The sequence below is a fragment of the Ciconia boyciana genome, chromosome 5 (assembly GCF_034638445.1).
Source record: "Ciconia boyciana chromosome 5, ASM3463844v1, whole genome shotgun sequence".
Taxonomy (NCBI): Eukaryota; Metazoa; Chordata; class Aves; order Ciconiiformes; family Ciconiidae; genus Ciconia; species Ciconia boyciana.
Window position 1 is genome coordinate 67,242,001 of NC_132938.1, and position 22,116 is coordinate 67,264,116.

A 22,116-nucleotide genomic window follows, 5' to 3' on the forward strand; every position below is an offset into this window, starting at 1 on the left:
CATTTATAAAATATGTAGTAAAATGCTAAGGACTCTTACTTATCCTCTTCTTAAAAGGCAAACAAAAATCCAAGGATAGTCACTGTTATCTTATTCAAAGCCTATTGAACATTAAGGGAGATTTGCAGAGTACAGTATTACACTAAAATTCTTAATATTGAAAAAGAGGCTGGCGGTGCTTATACTTTAAAAATTGGAACATATGAGAAAATTAAGTAATTACTTTTTAAAGCTTTAATACTAAATGTGATTTCATCTCTATAACTATTTTGATAAGAAGAATTTAATACACTCAAATATAAAATAAAAAAGCTTGAAACTATGAAAAAAGAGAAGAAAATAAATAGCATTCCAGGCATGTCAAGGAATAGTGAAAAGAGTGCTACATTCCTGATGCTGCTTTAAATGCAAGGTCATCAGCTCTAAAAATACAACCACAAAATTCTGAGCAGTGCTTAGGATAATTTAGGAAGTGTTTTCCCAGTACTTTGTTGAAAATATCTAGTTACTTTAATTATACCCACATCTTCTCCTAATGATATGAATAAATTTCTTACATGTTAGACATCCCCCCAATCCTGAAATGAACTTTTATAGTAGTGATCTGTCTCTCCCGAGCCATTACCTCATAACCATCCTTTCCTGGTTTGTTTTAATTTTGCTACAGTCACAGGAAGGAATGAGGTTTGTGCTTTATTGTGTTGGAGAGCAATTTTTGAAGATGTAATTAACAAATGTGATTAATATAGGCTTGGATATGTAAACCAGATCTGCAACTGAGTATTCTGCTAGGAATAACATATTGTTATCCTTGGAAACAGGGAAGGATGCTCAGAAAAAGACATAGGTCTCACCTCACGTCTTTGTGGGGATGGTACAGCATGTGCACTCCATGGAAGTTGCTCTAAGATAAGCCCCTAGAGATGGCAGACTGGCCTTCTGTAGTGCAGTGGACACAAAACCTGCTCAGTGACTATACGGAATAAGTGGTGTGATGGAGCTCCATATGCTTTTGACACAGAGAGGATAGTAAACCATCTTTTGGTGTGAGATTTTGTGCTGAGACACTGAACAAATTCATGGTGATATTCCCTAGATAGAGAGGGCTGCCTGCTGGCAACAGATACAGGAGTTCAATGTGTAAACTCTGATAAGGATGACATGTAATTTGTGTTACAGTTAGACTGTTAATTGTATCTAAAGCAGCAGCCTTTACAGATCTTTCACTGAGCACCCTTAATTGGGAAAAGTAAATCCATGTCATTAAGAGTATATCCTTTAAGGAGAAGGAAGGTAACTTTTTTTGAATTAAGCATTCAGGGTGCTTTTGGTTTTGAATACTTCCTTTTAGTGTTGTGGAATTAGGCCAGCAGCCTCACTTGGTTTTGTTACAAGACAAAGTTTTTTCCCAACATCAGATGTCAAATGTCTGTCTCATCTACTTTGTGCTTTTCTTCTTATAGTTAAGTATGTTGAAGTGTAATTAAAATTATCTGCCATCACAAAATCTGTCTGCTGGGCAGTATAACCAAAATATTTGAATAACTAAGATTTTGGAAATATTCATTACTTTTCAGCAAATTACAGTTGTATCCATTTGCTGCAGACAGAATCTGCCACAAAATTTTTTGATAAATTAGTGCTTTTTGTGTAAGTACAAGTAGGAGTCACCATGTCAGCATAAGTTGGTTTTTTTTTTCCCCCGTATGTGTGGTGATAGAAAATATTCATGGCCAAAAAATTTATGTATAGTGGGGCAGTTACATGTTTTAAGTGTTACAGGGCTAAGTGTGAGTCTAACAATTAAAGAGTACAGGTTGGGGTTTGTTTGTTTGTTTGGTTTTTTTCCAATGTGTTAATTATATTTGTAATTGTGTGGAATGGTGGCATTTACATTAAAAAATTACTGGACAAGCTACTACAATATGACAATTTTGCAAGTTCTGTTAGATTAAGGCGAACATCTTTTTTTTTTCTTTTTCTTTTCTTTAATATGAAAGCAAGGCTAATGAATCTATTCTCTTTCCCTCTAGATTCTGTCAAAAAATAAGTGATACTTGGTACTCTGTATTCAGTATTAATTTCCCAATCTCTTTCTTTGTATACATTTTATACTCTATTTATTTGCCCTTATTCTCAGCTACAGTACTGGAATTAATGTAAACTTTTAGTTTTGCACCTAAAGCCTTATGGTGCCTTATGATGAAATCACGGATTCTCTCTGCTTGTAGCATTAGAGAAGTTACCTACTTCGGTAGATGTAAACGTTTTGTCAAAAATAGACAATCCAGAGACACTTGGATTTGCCACTTATTTTCTAATTGTCACTAAAGAACACAGCTATGTTGGAGTACAAATTTTATGACATTAGAATCTGTCTAATTGGGGGTATTTTTATATCCCAAAGACATGTAATCTTTGTGGTTGGATGTTTCTTGGAATTTATTATGATGTTATATTCAAGCAAAACTAACTAGCTAAGCTGTTTCTTCTCTGGCGTGTTCATATAGCTAGCAGACAGAAGCCATGCTGGAAAACATCTGTACAGTTGCAATGACAAGATATTTTCAAAGGCACAAAAGTATGTAATGGTCCCTGAAACTGAGAGGAGGGTTCCACCACCACTTTAATGCAAACGTGATCTGGTACAGAAAGAATCACTGGACCCAATTTGTGGCTTCTTAGTCCTTTCCCCCGACCCTGTGCCATCAGCAACGTTTTCAAGTTAGGGAACTGACCTGACAGGGAACTACCTTTTCTTCCCTAGATTTTTACAAGGGTGATTCCCTGAGCCAACTACCTCTGGGGCCATGGGAACATTAGTGGCAGGAGAAAGGAGGCAGTGGGACAGTTTGGAGCAGGCCTGACCATCCTAGTGGCAGCCAGCTGCCGTGGAGCTATAACCATAGACTGTGACCTCAGTCGAAAGACAGCAGGTGAATTAGGATTTTAATCGAGATCCTTTGAATGGGTTGGAAACGTATATGGGGTGTGTTGTGATAAGAATCATGGAAATGGAAAGTTCAACCCTTTCAGACTTAAATCACAATGTTATCAAGAACACTGTCCTCTGGGGAGAAAGTGTTTGGTGTTAAAATAGTGTGAGGATATACCAGTTAGTATTGTCAACTGCCACTGATTTCTACTGTTGTTTTAATGTAATATTTATGTGGGTTTTGTTAAAAATACACATATGTATTTCTTGTTTTGGGAATGTTCCTAATTACTCTTTTGGCGGTTTAACATCCTTCTATATATGTTGGATTCAACATCATTTACGTTGTCTCTGCATTGCTTTTCAAATACAGATCCCAAAGCCAAAGATTCCTACTCCAGAGAATGCAATTTAATTGATATCTGAAGTTGTGTGTCCTTATGTAAAAGTCAGTTGTTTCTTCTAACTTTGTGCTGAAATTTTAAAGGTGCTTCATCCCATGTTCCTGGGCAACAGTTGTGACTTCTACCATTTTTTCCCCTTCCTCGTAGTTCTCACAGGATAGCAATCGGATATTACAGGTATGACACTTTCCCCTGGAGGAAGGAAAGTCATCAGTGTATAAATATTAAATTGTTGCTCGGTCTATGAAGACATCCAGAAATTTATTCTTATAACCCTAGTGCAGGGTTATATGATCTGTATGGCTGCAGGTACACCAATGCTATTTAGAAACTGCTTTTAATTATGGCTATTACATGTAAAAAATTTTCTGATATATCTTTGTATCTCTCGCATTTAAACAAGCCTGTGCAGAGGTGCTTTTCCTTCCCTGAAGAAAGTTTTCTAGACAGATAATACTTGGAAAGTAAGAGTTAGGTTTTACTTTTTTTAATTATGGCTTTTTTTTTTTTACGTGACAGATTTCTATTTTTAATTATTTTCAAGTCTTATGTTCTAGTCTTCTGGACACTCCTTGGCCCTGCATTTTGAACCTAGATGTAACTAGTTAGTACTGCCATAAAATTCTTACAGGAGCCCTGATGAAAGGATTTTGATAAAGTAGTTAAAATACTAGTTAGATTCATGTCTTTCTTTGGCCTGTGATTTTTGTATCTTAGCGTTATGGAGTTGGGAAATCAGCATAAGAGCATTACCATTCATCTAAAAACTGGAGTCGAATTTTTTCTGTTTGCTTTTAAAGAGATTCCAGTGTTAATTTCCTGAACTGTTTGCAAAACTGCAGAATATTTTGATTTATTTTGGTTGGTTTATTTTATATTTATTGCCAAATGGCATGTTCATAAAATGCAAAATCATACAACGTAATGTCTCTCGAAATTCTCTTGGCATACTCAATCTAAATTACTTTAAACAACTCTATCTGATTGTCATTTTCAAAAAGAACTGAATAATTACTAAACTGAATTGCAACAACATACACAGGTTTGCTGGAAAGAAGAATAGATAAAGCATATGTTTACGTGACTTATACAATAAATCGTTTCCCTGTACAGTTTGCAAATAGTGATTATAATTTCATGTTAATAAGATGCAGGAAAATGTGCTGAAGGAATAGTGCTTTGCTGCTTTTGTCACAGTTTCATCAAACTGATTTTGTCAGCACTGGAGCATAACCCTTGCCACATCAGTTTGAGTGCTCATTAGGCAGCCGATTTGTCTGAATCCTCATTAAATTGATTAACTCATTTACTTATGGATGATGACATGTTATGTGGTACAGGAATGGTGGTTAGAGACTAGAATCAAGACTCATGTTGACTTGCTTAGTATTCAGTTGTTCATTTATTTCTGCAATAAATTGCCACATTCGAGTACCATAGCATCAGTGATTTACATTTTGCAAAAGTGTGGCATCCGCTGAAGGGTTGAACTTCCATTGTGTGAACTTGCACCTCTATCGGTAAACTGCAGACAGCAATTCAGAAGCTTCTTAGGTTTATAGCTTGCTCTAATTCCCTATTTATTTCACTTGGATACTAGACTTTCTCATAAAGAACCTAAAAGGCTCTCTTGAACATCTGTTCTAATGCAAATTAAATAATGAAAGGGAAACAAGTAGAAAACCTCTTCAGTTATACATTCAGAAGAGGGAGACGTTATTAAGAGAGGATACTTAAAGCAGTTTTGTGATAGATAGCTTTCAGAAAAATGATCAAAATGAAAAAAAGAAATCAGTTGATGATTCAGATGAAATCTATGTATGCATATAGTCTAGAAATTTGTATTTTAAAAATTTGTTATGTTGATATGCTTCTAATATTTTAAGGTGCTACCTGGAAGTTCTGACTGTGTGCAAGTCATGCTGAAATTTGAGTTTTGGATGCCAACTACAATTTTGGTCTTCATATGTGAAACTAGAAAATAAAGTTTAAGCATGCAGGTTTTAGCAAATAATATTTTTCGTCTAATTCAGTGACTCTGCAATGAGTGGATGGCAAGCATATTAACTCATTTATGTATTTTTGAGTCAAGATTAAATGTAGCTTGGGACAGCTCAAAAAGTAGTTGAGTACTTCAAATTTTATGAAGATGAAGAAGCCTGAATTCTTGAGTGGTCAAATTATTTATTTCAGTAAGAACTGAATTCCAGGGCTGAATGTGTCATGAACACAGACAAAGTAGTGTGAAGATGTCCTATGTTTTGAAGAAGCAGAATGCTTTTTGTGTTACTAGGGTGCAATACAAGCCTAGTCATGGACTGTGGCAGTATTGGAGAACCATAGTTTACAAACACAGGCCAGAGATCTTCCTCTCTAAATGTAGAACCAGAAGCAACAGATAGCTACATATTGGCTGAAGTACAAGAAAACAAGAAACAAGACATTTTCAAAGACCAAAGAAGAAATTTTCAACATGAAGCCAGCAGCTATGTCAGCAAACTGTTGAAGCTTTTAGAGGCATGGCATTAAAGGAGTCCTTTAAGACAGTTTCTAGAGAAGATGCACAGCAGAGCTTCAGATATTAAAGAGTGGCTTCTTTTTAACACTTAGAGAAATGGAAGAAACTGGAGAGATGCATGACTGAAAACCAAAATAATCATATGTAGAGGCTGGTCTGACTGGAATCTAGATTTTACTAAACCAAAGTTTTAGAAGCATTCTTTTCAGTGATAGTACTGGCTTAAGCAGTCCTCAGGTGCCATCGTATCACCTTGTTCCCCTCCCTTCCCCAGGTGTTCCTGGGAAAGTGTTTTGAGTGGTTGTTTTGAATGGGAAAGTGAGTCAGACTAAAACCATTCTCATTATTTCCTTCACCCTTTCATTTTTTTCCTTCTCCCCACCTTAGGTTACTTTCTATCTGAATCACTTACCCAACTCCAGCTTACCACATGACCTCAAACATACTACTGTTAGAACAGAGGTTTGGGGTAGCAGTAGAAAGTGACTGGGGAAGGATGAGATGGGATGCAACACGAGGTGGGCAGCCACCTGCAAAAATGGTTGTGAAACTGCAGGCTGAATGGAAAATGATAGAGCAGGAGAGAGGAAATAGTGTTTGAATGGCTTGGGAAATAAGACAAACTTTTAATGGAAAAGAGTTGGAAAAAATGAGGAAAATGTAAAAATGATTTTACATCTTTTTATAAATTAACTAGAGCTATGTGTTTCTGCTTTGTTTTGCTTTAACATAAGAGATAGTCATTACTTCATTGTTTAAATCATTAGTGTGTATATATATATACACTGTAACACTAAATATTGCAAGTTTTTATGGTAATAAAAATTCCTGTCTCCCTAATTCAATCTTTTTTGAATAAAGGTAGGAATTTTTATGTTCTCAGGCTTCTTAGAAGGTTAACACTAAGTTTCTGTAGAATTGAGATGAGACAAAGCATGGGAAAATACCTTTCTACTGTAATAGTTGCATGGTATTTGTGATTATATTTGTGTATCCTGATATGCGATTTTATTGAGGAGCTAGTCAAACTAGTCTTTGGTCATTATTGAGATTATTGAGATAATGACCAAAGTGCAAGTGAAAATTTTTCCAGGGGGATACGAAAACAGTGGAGAAAATCTTTCTCCCCTTCAGTAAAAGCGATTACTGTCACTGAATTAAATAGAGCTAGAATTTCACCCACCCTTTTATTTTTTGGAAGAAACAACTCCAAACATATCTCATTTGGGAACTTTTTTTACTGGATGGGCTTTTTATGTTTTGATAAATGTCATTTATTTTTGCTAAGATATGCCTGTGTTTGGAATGATGAGGAGAGTTCACAAAAACAAGTTCTGGGACTCTTATTTCAGTTACTGTTTCTGTAGAATCATTTTAGGATCATAGAATATATGCAAAGTGCATGTGGAACACAGTTAATATTCAAACAGGAAATTGGTCATCAGAGTTACATTACTGGGCTCTAAATTTTTCTACATCCACCTATTTTCCCTCTTCACTTGCTCTGACAGTTATAGACCGCATCTCTAATGGTGCTTGCATTTGAAGATAAGCCTGCATGTAAACAAATTAACTTTTCTTAAATGGAGAGCCATTTCATCTGCAATAATGTACCAATTCATAAACTATCAGAAGCAAATTTTTTTTTAAAAAAGATAAATGACCCATTGTATAACACTTACTATTAGGCAGACTAGATGTCCCTGTGTTCTGGGAGATAAGGCTCTTGTATTATTACACCCTAATAAAATGAGTTAATGTTTTAGTATCAGAGATAAAAGGACAGTTGGATATATTTAATAACCAAACTGAGAAACACTTAATTTTAGTTGTCTGTAGCAATATAACACAAATTCCCCTGTAAAACAAATTGCACTTTTGGAATATACTTTAATGTGCATTCGACAAAGGAGAAAATGAGGTGATTGAAGTTCAATTTGTAGCATGTTATTAACCATTTCCGCTTGACTAGATGCGTAAAAGGATAATGGATGAGGGTTTTATTATTGCCTTTCTGCTAAAATGAAGTGGTGTAAAAGATAAGGTGATGAGATTAATGAACATAAGGAAAAGGCGTAATCAATCAAACTCCAACAGGGAGATGAGATGACAGTACTTAAGATTTGCAAGGATACATGTTTTAAAAAGTGGATTTTATCAACACTGACATTTTGTTTGGGTGGAATGCTGAGAAGCAGGTACTTGCCAATTTCAGTTATTTTTTGGTAGGTTCTTTATGCTACTGTATATTTGAAGCTTCAACAATTAATATAACAAATTAAAGTTCATAAGTCTATTTTTTAATTTAAAATCCACATTTTAAAAAACCTGTATAATTATTGAGGACAAACAAATACAACTTTTGTCAAGCAGGAACAATATTTTGTTCATCACTTTATCAGTTCTTCACTGGTGGAACGCTCTTAGATGTGTCTGAATGAGTAACTTTTAGTCTTTGTGCTACTGCCTCAAGTTTTGCACCCTAGTCATTTGAGTAGCTAGTTTTCATGTACTCAAGGAAAGGTAAGGAATGCTTTCCTTGCCCTGTAATAAGTGCTCACCCATTAAACTCCACAAGGTTTCAACTTCCAACTCCTTGAGTAGAAAATTGATTATCTTGTCGAGATAAATCTGCAAAAGTTTCTAGCTGTAAATGTGTTCCTCCTTGTAGGGTGTGATATTTTTATATTTCAGATCTCAAATGCAGTACTTCTTTCCTCTGACACATATCTTAAAATTATTAACCTACTTGAATATCTATATTGCTAACATGTTATGGAAAGAATTGATTACAGGTGTTTTTGATTTTCACTGATGCCAGATCCCAAATTGTTAAAATGACTTGCAAGTACTCCAGCTGCAGTTACTCATAGGCAAAACCCTCACTAATCTAAAGGTAGGTCTTCTATCTTAAACTACACCTTTTTTTACAAAAGAACAATGAGTTACAAACTAAATCACTTAAAAACTGAAAATGCCTCTGCAAAATCAATTTTTCTTATGCCTTCAATTTCCTGCTCTTTTTAAAAAACATATACCTTTCTCAAGATGTGAAGCTGACTGGGAAGGGAGCTGCTACCCAGTTAGCATTTTTTCCCACTTAAAAGATTTAAGAAGGGCTCCCATGTCATTCCTTCAAATGCAGTTAATGTACTTGATAAGAGTTTCCTATGAAAGTGCTGCCTTAAGTTAGTTTTGTCAATGAAATATGCACAAGCAGGATAAATTGTTGTATTTTCTCAAGGAACTGTTAGTTCTTGGCAGCACTTTGGGCAGGATGGATCGGATATTGCTATGAGGCTACGTTTGTCTAAAAAAGCAGTTTAAAATACTTTTTTCCCTTTTGACTTCAGCATTTATGAAACACTGTTACATATTGGCTGGAACCTGGTGCTTTGTAAATACTCCCACATTAGACTTGACTTTTTCTGGCTCTTAGGAAAACTTCCAGTTGTGCAAAACAGCATCATGGATTTGTAAGATAAATGCATAACACAGCTCAGATTACAGTTCTTCACAAGAGCCGATATTTTCACATAGACTTACTGCCCTCTCTCCTCCTGTCATCCGCAGAATTCTTTGATAGGCTATTTTTTATTGGGCCTTCAGGAGCAGCAAGTTTTAGATTTAATGCCCCAGGGGGAATGGCAAGGCAAATCATGTTGTTGGATCAATTGTTCAGCTATCCCCAGACTGCTGTCTGTGTATCTGTTACACTTGAATCACATTTCCAAGCCTTTCTTATCAACCATTTGGACTAGAAATGCAGTTTAATTTTCTATTGCATTTTTAAACTGAAATTAGGGTTGTGTTCTTGTTCGGTTACCCTAGAATCCTCGATGTGGTTGTAGACCTTACATTAGCTATGTCCGTGGCTTGCTTAACCTTGGAAAAGGGTCTGTACTTGTAGGAATGCTTTGAAGCTGAATTTAAATGACTTTATTTTACCATCTACTAAGATGAAACCCAGCAGTTATTGTATAAGACCTCCTCCTCACATTGCTTTTTGTTCTTTACGAACATGTGATAAGTTTTAATTGGTCAAATAATTTCTATGGGCGATCTTAAAAGAAGAGATTCTCCCTTGCAGTCACAGGCCATAGCAAAACCTTTGTCACTGACTAGTTATAGTCAGTTCCTTTACCTGAGAAATTAATCTACTGTTACAGGAATATAAGATAAATGTAAGAATACAGATACAGAATATGAGGTATACTCATGTGGATGCTGATTAAAAAAAGTGCATGTAGGGGACACATCCTTTGATACCCAAGAACAATTTCTCTATGTTGTTGTCTTACTTGTATTCTGCTTTGGTTTATGGTAAATGAACTAGCAGTGAGTGGAGAAGCGCTTGAGCAGTGGTGGGTTTATTAGCAGCACTGTGCTATCTTCTGTCCCAACTTCTGAGAGCAGGAGGGAAAATTTCTGTAGCATGAAGTACTATCCAGTCCTGGACTATGGGGCAGCCACCAGGCATCCCAAATAAGGCAAATGTATGTAATTACACAGCAGCCCCTGCAGCTGCTCCAGTTTACTCAAAGGGGGTTTGGTTCCTGCAGCAGTCTAAGAGTCTGCAGCACAAAGGTGGCATTAAGCCATTTTTACGTTCCCATCCCTTTGCAAGCTGCACCTTCTGTGCCATATCTCTCATAAAACATAGCACAGAATCTTTTAATGTAAACTGCTGGATTGGCAGGTCTGGAGTCTGACTTTTCTCTTAGCCTTCAAGAGGCACATCTGTTCTTCTATGTATGGGCTTGGTTCCCATTAATGAGCTGATCAGATGCAGTCTTTCATGATGACTGGTACTCTAGCTTCCTGCCAGATGTATGGGGGTGTTTCTTGTTTTTGTTTTTTTTCTGATGAAGGGATATGAAGGTCAGCTTACAGGTCATCAATTAAAAAAAAATTCCTTCTTTTTGGCATTGAAACTTATTTTTTCATTGCCCATTTGCTTTCTTCTCCTCACCCATCTTCTGCAAGATCAGATGAAAATGGCAGACACTGGACAACTGCCAGTATTGCAGGTGCATTAGTTCCCTGCTTTCTTGGTTGTAGTTGCTGCTTCCAGTTGCGTGTGTTCTGGCTGGATAGACCCTTGCTGGATACATAGAGAAGCAGCCTGTGGGAGAAGTTATGTACTGAGAAGTGGTGAAATAGGCAGGTGCAGGGCACAGCAGTGGGAAATCTAACATGACTATTCTGATTTGCTGTTCAAAATAGGAATTTGAAGAGACAGTTACAGCAAACATGAACCTTATTTTTCTAAAAAATCCTCAATGGCTAAACACCTTTAAGAGACAGCAAAACAAACGTAGCTTCTACATTGTTTTCTGTGCTCTGCTTTTGAGATACATGCTCCTGTATGTTACCTTTCACCATATCTAGTTATACTGCTGTGGGTATGAACTGCTGTGAGTCATTAGTCTGGCAATTGTCCTAGTTTTCAGACTCTGTACTTCTTAGAGATCAACCAATATAGTCTGATAAAGGTTATCTCCAAGGCTTTTCTGCACTAGGAATTTTATAAAAGAAGAGGGACCAACCAGAACTTTGAACTTAAAGAAAACCAACCCACAACATGGTAATACCTTCTTGTCATAAAAAAAGAATCTCTGGTTGATTCTTTTTCTGACTTTCTCAGGCACTTCCATCTTTTAAACAAGAGAAAGCTTTTAGGTCTTGTTTTGAAATCCCTTAAATAGTTTAGAGAGGTTTTTTATTGCAATAGTGTTACGACATCATGGCATAGATTTGAGCCACTATTAGAAATAAGATGAGCGAAGCACAACAGCATAATCTGTTCAAAATTGGAAAGGGACAAAGTCCTCTGCTAAGTGCTGTAATTTTAATTGTTACAAGTTTGTCAAATATTAGAAGATGCTTCTGATATGCAAGAATTTTTTTTTTTTTTCTCAGAACTATGAAAAGAGGGGCCTGTCCAAAGAGGCTCAGATCTGATGGTGTAGGAGAGAATAAGAAGACAGTAATTCCCAGTTTTGATTGTCTGAAAACCAGACTAACTGAAAACTCGAACTGATCTCAACATGTATCATAGATGATGAGGCCGCATCCCTACCACTTGCTTTCTCTCATTTTGCTTCAGTTGTCTTATACAAGGAACAAAAAGAATTGGTACCCTTAATTGCGTGAAATCTTTCCAGGAAGAAACCTGATCTTCAGACCCTTCAAAGGTATCCTGTACTGGAGAGTTCAGACACAGAATGGTTAAAAACAGTCCTTGCTGGTACTCTTCAAGAGTATTTTTAACTCACTTATATCAGACACATGCACCTGGCTATCTTCCTCATAAACTGCAGCTGAATGAGTCCTACCTTGTCTTACTTCTATTAGGAAGCTTTCTATATGATTATGCTTTAAGTACATTGGCAAAATTTGGATCATGGTCATACTTATCACATCAAAAACATACACTTGTTTTTTGCTTAACGGTAATACCCAATGCTAGGGAGTATACTAAAAACCTTTGAGGTTAAGTTTTAAAAGAGTTTTTGTTTTATAACATCATTTCCAATAATAAAACATTTCCATAATCATCACTTTCAGATGATCACAATGTGAATTTGTATTTCCTTTTTTGTTAACTCACAAGGAAACAGGAAGACAAATTAAATGAGCAGTTTTCACAAAGGCAAAATTTGGAACATCTAAAGGTTCCTGTTCTTTGTCTTCTAGTTTTCTGTATTAATAAACTTGAAAGTGAGCTAAGTAATGAGGTAGCAGCATTTGTGCTGGTAGAAAGTTATGTTGTTAGCACCAAAATAAGAGAGTTGTGAGGAATTTTTTGGAGAGGTCTAGACACGTGCTCCTCAGTTGTATAGGTGAAACAATGGCAAATTGAGTTTCCCCACCTAATTTTCCAAAATTCACTCTCAGGTAGGGTAGCTAGCATGGAATGCACCACTGCACCATTCATTGCTACAGAGGCTTAATATTGATAACACTTTATTTCAGCATTTTTGATCCAAATTCCACGACTTAATGTGATCAGCTTCTACACAGTAAGAAATCGTTTAATTGAATTTTGCTCAGTGATGCTTAAGTGCTCTTCTTGAGCTTTTGCAGGTAATGTCATTTTTTCAATGTATACAAAATGAAATCAACAAAACTAGCTTTTTTAGTATTTACACTGTGTATGTTTAACTGACAGAATTCATTGACACATGAAATCATGAAGCTGTATAATTTAATGCAGTTCACAAAGGGGTTATGGAATCTGTCAATCTGTGTGGACATCAAGACTAGCCAGAATTGTACTTATTAATTAGAATGGATTAAAAACAGTCTCCAAATTTTAAAATTTATGATCTAATGAAGAAAAAAATGAGAAAGTACTCTATTTACCCACTGTGCATATGTTATATGTTATACTTTTATTCAATCTCTCATTCATATTTTAATATGTGCACATATAAACACACTCACATGTGACACTACATGTGTGTGTACCAATGCACTTTCATAAGAGTATCTTCAATCTTAGATAATTTAAGCAAAGATTATAAGGAAATCTAGATCCATACAGACCCACTCACATGAGGCATAAACAAAGAGTGATTCACACTTCAATGTGGAAGGCACAATGCGCATCTCAGAGGTTCCTTTATACAGTTTATGCTTATGACTATTCTGAGTTATTTCTGTATGATTAAAAGATATCTTAGTTATGATTTGTTGTCTGTATCTTTTTACTTACTAGGTATATGAAGTCGGTGTAGATATTAACATCAATGCTATAGCAAATAGCATAAACAGGTAACCCCGATAGAGTAAAAATTGTCGCCATTCTCCTTCTTTGTGTGTATGGATTGTAAACACTGCCATAAATAAATAAAAGTAGGAGTAATGAACTTCCAGGTTAATGCATGTGCTTTTTTCTTGATGATCTTCATATAATCTAAAAGCGGTGTTGTGTGTGGTGGGTTTTTTTGCAACACTGTTTTGCAAAATCACATTGCAAGTGTATTATGAATAAAACAAAAATTACTGAGGCAAATGAAAAGAGGATGATTGGCTAGAGGTACCTGTCTAAAATATCACATTAAAAACCCCCTGTCATTAATTTATTTTTTCTTATATATCTTTTTACTGCTTGCAGGTGTTGCATTGACATTTCTAGAGTGCATGGTTTGTGGGCCGGATTGGTAGCCACAACGCTTTTTTAGTGTGTCTGAGATATGTTATGGGAGATTGCTTTAGAAAGGCTGCCCTTGGTAGTCTCGGTAATAAATTAATGCTAATTCTTACTTTGTAGCATTTTGCACTTCAGGAATTGATTATAATTTGCATGGATGTTTATTGGAAACACACTGAGACTGTCAATTTGTTTCACACATGTCAACAAACAACTCATTGATCACTGTTTACCTAGCCTGTTCTTCAGTTAGTGATAGAACCTGAGGATGGACACAGAAGCTGAAATAACCACTGTTTCAGCAGGCGCGAGCCAAATAATTTGTAAATTGCTACAGTTAATTCCTGATGGCATACTGTCCCAGATGATGTAAACAGCTAGATGAGCTGAGGTATCTACCTCTTGATGAGCAGATCCTACTAACTCTTAAATCAGAACGTAACAGGCTCACTAAATCAAGACATCAGTCAACTCCTATGAGAATCTGTGAATTCTTGCAGTTCTGGCTCCTTTTTATCATAAATAAGCCTGCTATCTTATTTCCCCAAGAAAGGCATAACTTTACATCCTTAACCTTGCAGGTCTTGGACAGCCACCCAAACCTATATTCATTTTCTTCTTTTCGAAATTCCACTTTCCAGGGTGCATAATTTAACTTACATACCTATCTTTAGCAATCAGATCTTCTTGTTCTTTGGGTTGATTAAATGTTACCTGCTAGTGGTAATGAACTCCTGCTGCCTAAAAGTCAGCAGGGTTAATCAAAAGAGAAAAAAAATTGTTTATGAAATACTGGATGCAGTAGAAAAGAATAAGATAGTTGGTACTAACTTTGCTAACATAGTTCGCAGATTTATTAGTCCATGTGAGATGTTTAGAACCTCATAGTCAAATGAGAAAAGTTCTGAATACAGGTTCCCCCAATAAATTTTTTTCCAAGTTAGATCTTGATAATCAGGGAGAAGGTTATCTGTAGTTAGTAGAAGACCACTTTCAGAAAATCTGCATTGCATGCTTTTTTCACTTTGAAATATAGCTTTAGTGTCAGGATAAAGAGAGAAAATATAGTTGTGCATTCCTCTTATTTTAATCATCTGGGAAGTATTTTTCATGTCATCACATGTATACTGATCTCTGGTCTGTCACAGACTCATTTCCAAACAAATGGTGTTTTTATTTGTATATCGTGTACATAGAAATTATTTCAAAACTGAATAGATCTACAAACAAAACTAAATCCTAACTAAAGATTAAACTATTTACAGGTCTAGAGGCCTTAAGTTATATGAGGCTAGTATAAATAGTATAGTGTGAAATAGGAATTTCAGTTTGTGGTAAATCTGTCTGTCCCCAGCAGCTTCAGATAAAATAATTTTATCCTTCTAGAGCACATCAATTTGCTAGTCGGTGGTTCATGTATCAAAGAGCATTCTGTGAAAATATCAATATCATTGGTTAATATAAATGAAATTAATTTTTAAAGCTGGGCTAAAGGTTGACATCTGAAAAATTGCATTACTTTGCAGAAGAGAAATTTCTGTCTTCCAGTGAAATTTCAGGTCATAAGGGCAAGTAATTTTCACAATCTTCAATGGGAACCAGTGAAATATGAACTTCATTGTCACCTAGCCCCAAAGCGATAAGATAAAATGAGCTGATACATCATTTGCTGTGGTTTTATCATCTCCTCCAGTAATTGGAAGAGAAAACATAAGAGTCCCTTACCACCCCCCTCCCCAATCCCTTCACCACCCACACCCAGGCATAAGCCATTTTGCTCTGATCGATACAAAGGTCACAGAGTATTTATTTATTTATTTAAATTTTTTATGCTGGGTAAAACTGTCTAGTGGAACATTAAAGTAATGAATATGTTTAATTGAGTTTGTCACCCATGAAAATGCTGAACAGGGTTGTATAGCAGACTGTGCATGCTCACAGGAGGGTCTAGATGAGAGACTACTACTGTTTGCCTGTGGATTTCAGTGGCTGATTGTATAAATATCCAAGATTTAAAATGAACATCTTATTCGTTGTTCTCTTGAGAAGTCTAAAACTAATAAGCACTGTGATTTATTTAAGAGCATTTGGATATTTAAGATTATTAATAATTCCCTATTAGTTTGGTTGTACTTGGACATATTTAAACAAAGAGCAGAGTAAGACCCTTTCACTGTGAATTCTGCAGCCAGGAACTAAATAGTACCTGGACAATAGCATCTGAGGATCCTCAGTTGCAGGGCTGAGATTGTGGTGGAGATCCAGGTTCCTCATGAACTGAGAGTCAGGTTTTGTAACCTCTGAGTGCTGTAATTTTGCATTCCTGAACAAAAATGACACCAAATGACAGAGGAAGTTGCTAGAAGAATGTATTTATGGATTTTATCTCTCAACTGCAATCAAATATAAAAGCAAATTAAATGCTTTATTTTTTTTATTTGGTGTTTTTTTGTGGTGGGTTTTTTTTTATTTTGTCTGGTACATCATAACTTTTTTCAGAAATATACAAATGTGCATCAGCTTTTTAAATAAGCTATTTAGTTTTTATTTTACTCGTTGGTTAGCACATTAAAGTAATGTAATTATTCAATTACTATTTCAGTCCTATAACCTATTTGCAGACTTAATTACTTCTAGCCTATTCACATTTTCAAGATCAATAGTACTTTTCTCTAAAATAAAATAAAATATACGATAGCTGATTGGTTTGCGTAAAAGGTAAAGCAAAGTGTTCGTTTAGTCTTCACTAAGATACTACTTTTCTAATTCAGGGACAGCTGTAGTGATGGTATCTTTTAACTATTGCATGTAATCTTTTATGAGAGACTATGATCAACATTCAAGGAGGGTTTTGAAGAAAAGGTAGGGTGGGGCATTTGTTTTCAAAACTGTAAAATGGCAGAATAGCTTCCGAGTGAGTGTTTTAATGTCGGGAAATTAACTGATATACAGCTGTGAATCATGAGGAGAGGATGTATTTATGTATGATCTTAATTCGTGATCAGCACTATGCTACCTGAGTTTTCATGCAACTCTGATTTCAGAATCTCCTCGAAGTAGAAACTGAAGCTGGCTATTCTTTACTGACTAGTTTCTTGGGGAGTTTCTTCCGGCCGTGCAGTGTCAGGGCCTGCAGCATGAGTATGAGGACTGATTACAGGTTTAGAGCTTCATTTCTATTACTTGAAGTAAAGAAGGGACTTCATGCAAAGGTGAAAGTAATTTTGCATTTTTAATAGTGTTGTCATGCCGTCTGTTCATCTGGTGTTGCCAAAGTCTAATCACAGAACAGTTTGTCTAATGAGGCTTTTGGAATTGTAGAACTTTACAATTAGCTCATTAAGTATTTTTAAATTAAATGGTAAACAGTATAAATTGTCTTTCCTCCTGTAAGGTGCAGTATTTTTTGAATAAATGAAATGTGCAGTAGATTAAACTTCAATCTGATGTGTCGAATCAACTGAAATTCTGTAAATAATTTTACATGTGAGGAAGGTGGTACTATTTGTGCAGATTAAATGAGATTGTACACCCTCATTAGTCTTTGCTCCACAAGTTGTTCCAAAACTGGTGGTGACAAAAGACAGAAATGCGTCGTTTTTAAACTCAACATATTGTACAATAGTATGAAGAAGATAGTTGTTCTTAAATTCTGTGTTGTGTGGCTTATGGGTGAAAACACACAAATGCAAAAATAGTTTTTGAAAGTTGTAATCCTGATAATATCAGAAGTGGTAACACTGATTAAAAAAAAAAAAAATCCCTTTGCCAGAATAAAAATGCTGAATTTAATTTGAAGTACGAGTCAGTTTCTGCAACTAGGAGATTCTATTAATAAAATCAGGTATTTGACAGGGAATAAAAGCTTGAATTAGATTTTCATAAGGAATACTTAGTAATACACATGAAAGAAACGTGTTTGTCTTCTGGACCTTTCATCTACTATAGGTGCTGTGATAAGCGCGGAGCAGTGGTAATGATGCAGTTTCCATAGCAACTGGTTCATTGGCAGGCTAGACCTCTGTCTAGGCTGCTGTCAGTGTGCCTGGAGTTTCAGAGAACAGAGTGTCCCAAAGAAGGTCTGCTTCCACCTAATCCAGTTTTAATTGAACTCCAGAGACTTTGAAGTGAAGCTGCAGACCAGGCAGACACTATTCCAACTCGAAATGAAGGCCTTGCTCAGCTAGGCCTCAGCTGCTTCTCCTGATAACTTCTGTTAATGAGTGGTTTAAAGAATTGTTATAGTGGTGACTGGTAGTGTTTCTGCAGTGCAGTTCCAGTTTCTGCTGTAAATCCTGTTATACTGAATTCAATAACTTTATCATGGCTGTACAAGGTGCACAATGTAAACCACCTCTGCTATTTTCAAGCTGGTGCTTTTCCTTCTAATTTTGAAGAAGTTGCATGCAGCAAGCTTTTGGCCATGTGCAGGGTTTCCACTGTCACAAAAAATGCTTGCTTCACAGGGTAAAAGTAATAATTATTTAACTTGCTGATTTTACTCACAGTATCCGTGTAATAAGTGTTCGAATTTGCAATGCACAGACTAATAGTGACAAGCAGGCTGTTGTGTTTTGTTACTACAGAAAAGCAGAGCTCATCACATTCCTGTCTGTCTCAAAAAATAATCATTGAAATTATAAGCTCCAATTTAAAGGTTGTAAGATGGATGAATACCAGCAAAAGTACTAAGAGATTTTTGTACACAAGCACTGCAACTTTGTCTCCTTTGTTACCTCTTTTGATGTTGTGCTCTTTAAAAGATATATATATGCATGTGACAAAAGCCAACCGCGGTGGTTCTGAATAGCACCATAGAATTATACAAATCTGCCAATTAGTGTGGATCGGTTATGGATGTGGTATGGAAAGTGCCAGCATGGCCCAAGTCTGTTAGTTCCCCAGTTCCAGAAATGATTAGCAACCATTGACAATCTCTGGTACTTTCATCACATTTCTAGAATTTTGTATCAGAAGGCTTATTAATTTTTTCCTTCTCTTTCTGTGTGTGGGGGGGTGTTGGGAGAGAAGTTGTCTGTGGCACTTGTATTGAGGGGAAGATGAGGGATTAAGTAAAAAGAAAGGTGTGGGAGATGGTTTGCTTTGTGTGGTCTGATCTTCTGTGTTGTCTGCTTTTGGTTTGCCTGTCTTGTTTGCTTTTAATTCACAAAGGTGGTACAGTATTTTATGTTGTATCGTGTAGTGCTTTTATAATGGTGCTTCTGCTCTCTGTGCTACAAAAATGCAAGTTATTTGTGAATATATGCTACATGTGAGGCAAAATCCTCCTTTGTTAAAAATCTACGAACAAATGATTGGGTTCATTAACAGTCTTTGTTATATTAAAGGCTTGAATTTAACTTTTTCTTTTTTATACACAATATATTGCTCAGCTGAAATTGTAGGAAGAGTGATGTTAACTAGGATTATATCTGAATCTCCTTTTCTGTGATGGATTTCTGTTAAGTGCTTTTGTGTTTGCTAAAATTGACAAATCTTGGATTTTCCTTCGCTTATGGTTTGTTAATCTGAGGCAGAGAAGTGTCCAATCTCACTGTCCCTTAACACTTATATAATTAAGCTTTGAAATGAAAAGGAAAAAGTGAAGCAACAAAGAAACAAAGTGGTTGAGGGCTGAAAATGGGATTAGTTTGAAATGTGAAGGCAGACTAAGCATCTGTGTCTGTCAGATGGGATGACAGGAATTGTAACAAGTTACTTTGACAACCGCTTACTCCATAGAGAGATTATGCTGAGTTCATTTGCAGGTTTGTGTTTAACCTTAGCTGACAAAATGATACTTAACCTCTTATACAGCCAACCTTTATAGTTCCAGAATTAATGAATGTTGCCTTAACGATAAACGTAAGGAACATTTTTTTCTTTAAAGACATTTTTTCTTGGTTATTTGTTACAGGCCTGTTATTACAGTGCTAAAGGGAGTGCAGATATGTCTAATGGCACTAGTAATACATTTCAGAATACGTTTTTATGCTTTGCTGGAGTGCCAAACATTTAATAATGTTTCTGAAACTCCCTTGGTTATGGAAAATGGGCAGTTGTCTTTAAAGGAAAAAATACAAGCAAATTTTTAAAATCCTTGACATGAGTAGTTTAATTTAGGACTTCAAAAATCCATTGTAGGTTCATAGCATGATTTGAAGTTTGAGCATATTTTAATTTTGCTGCAGGTTTTGCATGTAATTGGTAGAATCCATGTTTGTGGGTCAAACAGTTTCTCTTTTACAAGATATTACCTATACTGACAACATATTTAAAACATTCTCTCTCTGTTTCTTTCTACTAGATTCTGGCATATACAGAAGGACTCCATGGAAAATGGCTCTTTTCAGAGATTCGATCTATCTTTTCCCGACGTTATCTTTTGCAAAATACAGCACTGGAGATATTCATGGCAAACAGAGGTACTGTGAGTTTAGAGGAATGGCAAGTGTTGATTTGGGGACATGTGCATCTTGTTTGGCTGTTTAGTCACATCTTTTTTGGTATGGATTTGTGTAGATAGCAGAAGGGCTTGGATTAAGTGTCTCAATATTTAAGTTAGTATATTTTCGTAATTTAGTTTCTCCTTTTCATTTTTTTTTTCAATGAGAAATTATGATCAAACATGATAACTGGGAATTAGCAATGCCTCACTTTCATTTATATCCACATGTTTATTTGGCATTCTCTGGAAACTCTTGCTTAAGGCATACCTACCTCTGATCCCTTTGGAGGGTTAATAGTTGTTAGTTACACGCACCAAGAACAACATAATGAAAGAACTTCACTACTGGATTAGACCAGTGACTAGTATACCTTCATGCTTTATTTCTAGTAATAATTTATTTCAGTCATGCTTTATTTCTAGTAATAATTTATTTCAATTAGACCCTAGTGCAACTCTAAGAAATAAATGTGGATTTACCTTGTTTATGAACCTTTTTTTCACCCTCCCCTTTCTTTGGTTCCTTTTTCAGACACACACATGTACTGTGACAAGTCACTCAAAATATAGTGCATTGAGACTTGGAGAACTTTCTTCTGCTATATTCTCCCCCTAAATTTTATTTTAAACCAGGTTATATGATGTCTTTGCAGTTTAAACTAAGATTCTTCAGGTACTTTTAGTGCTTTTATACCGATAATGAAATTTTGAAAAACATATTTTGAAAACTGTATACAAAGACACCAATAAAGTAGGTCTTAAGATGACACTTTTAAGATGTAAAACATTGTTTTGGTAATGATATGAAACATTGTTGTCCTGAAATCAGTAAACGTTTCATAGGGTAACGTGTTTTATGCAGTTAGTATGCTAGTCAAAAAGCTTTTGCCTGAGCTTAAAATGCTCTCTAATCTTGAACGTGGCTGGTAAGTATTCAGACTCATATCTTGCAGAGCATTGTTGCACATATCTGAAGTGCATATTGTCCACCAGAATATTAATCATGTGCATAAACACTTTCCTATTTTGGAGCCTGTAGTTGTACCCTGTGAAGTCATAAATGTCCACTGATGATACCATAATTAGATTGTTATTTAGATTTTTAGGTTCCTATTTCATAAGTGTCATTGCAAGTTTCAAACAAAATATGAAGATAATATTTTGAAGAATGTATCTTGAAAATATCTAGAAAGTAAACTAGTAAATGTGTGATCCAATTAATATATAAACTTTTTTTTTTAATCAGTTGTAGACAGTCAATCTGTGCATATAGGTTTAACTTCTATTCAGAAAGGAGAACAAATGTAGACCTTGTAAGATTTGTGACAGTCACTTCTGTTGAAATTCCTGTTAGTGGTAAATAAAAGCAGTTCTGGAAATTATAAAAAAAATATAGTAACCTGAAACAAACATGTCTAATCTTTCACCTGTTCAACACCTAAGCTTAGGGTTAAATTTTATTGGGACAGAAAGCCTAAAATATAAGGTGTAAAATCATGCCATATTTCAACTCTTGCGTTCACAGTGGGTGTCATGTTCAACTTTCCTGACCAAGCAACAGTAAAGAAAGTGGTTAACTGTCTACCTCGGGTCGGTATTGGTACTATCTTTGGACTACCCCAGACCAGGTATTTTACAATTTGAGTTAATTGT

At 35.6% G+C, this 22,116-nt stretch overlaps 1 protein-coding gene across 6 annotated transcripts in view; it reads left to right on the forward strand.

Annotated features, from left to right (window-relative positions):
* Positions 1 to 22,116, forward strand: part of LRBA (LPS responsive beige-like anchor protein) — a 433,706-nt gene that overhangs the window by 264,517 nt on the left and 147,073 nt on the right. For all 6 annotated transcript variants that reach the window (XR_012042586.1, XM_072861998.1, XM_072861994.1 and 3 more), the window contains exons 41-42: positions 20,323 to 20,440; positions 21,989 to 22,091. Coding sequence is in view for 5 of the 6 variants with exons in the window: in XM_072861998.1 (XP_072718099.1) it covers positions 20,323 to 20,440; positions 21,989 to 22,091 (221 nt within the window). In the remaining variant the exon portion in view is untranslated. The remainder of the gene's footprint in view (positions 1 to 20,322; positions 20,441 to 21,988; positions 22,092 to 22,116) is intronic.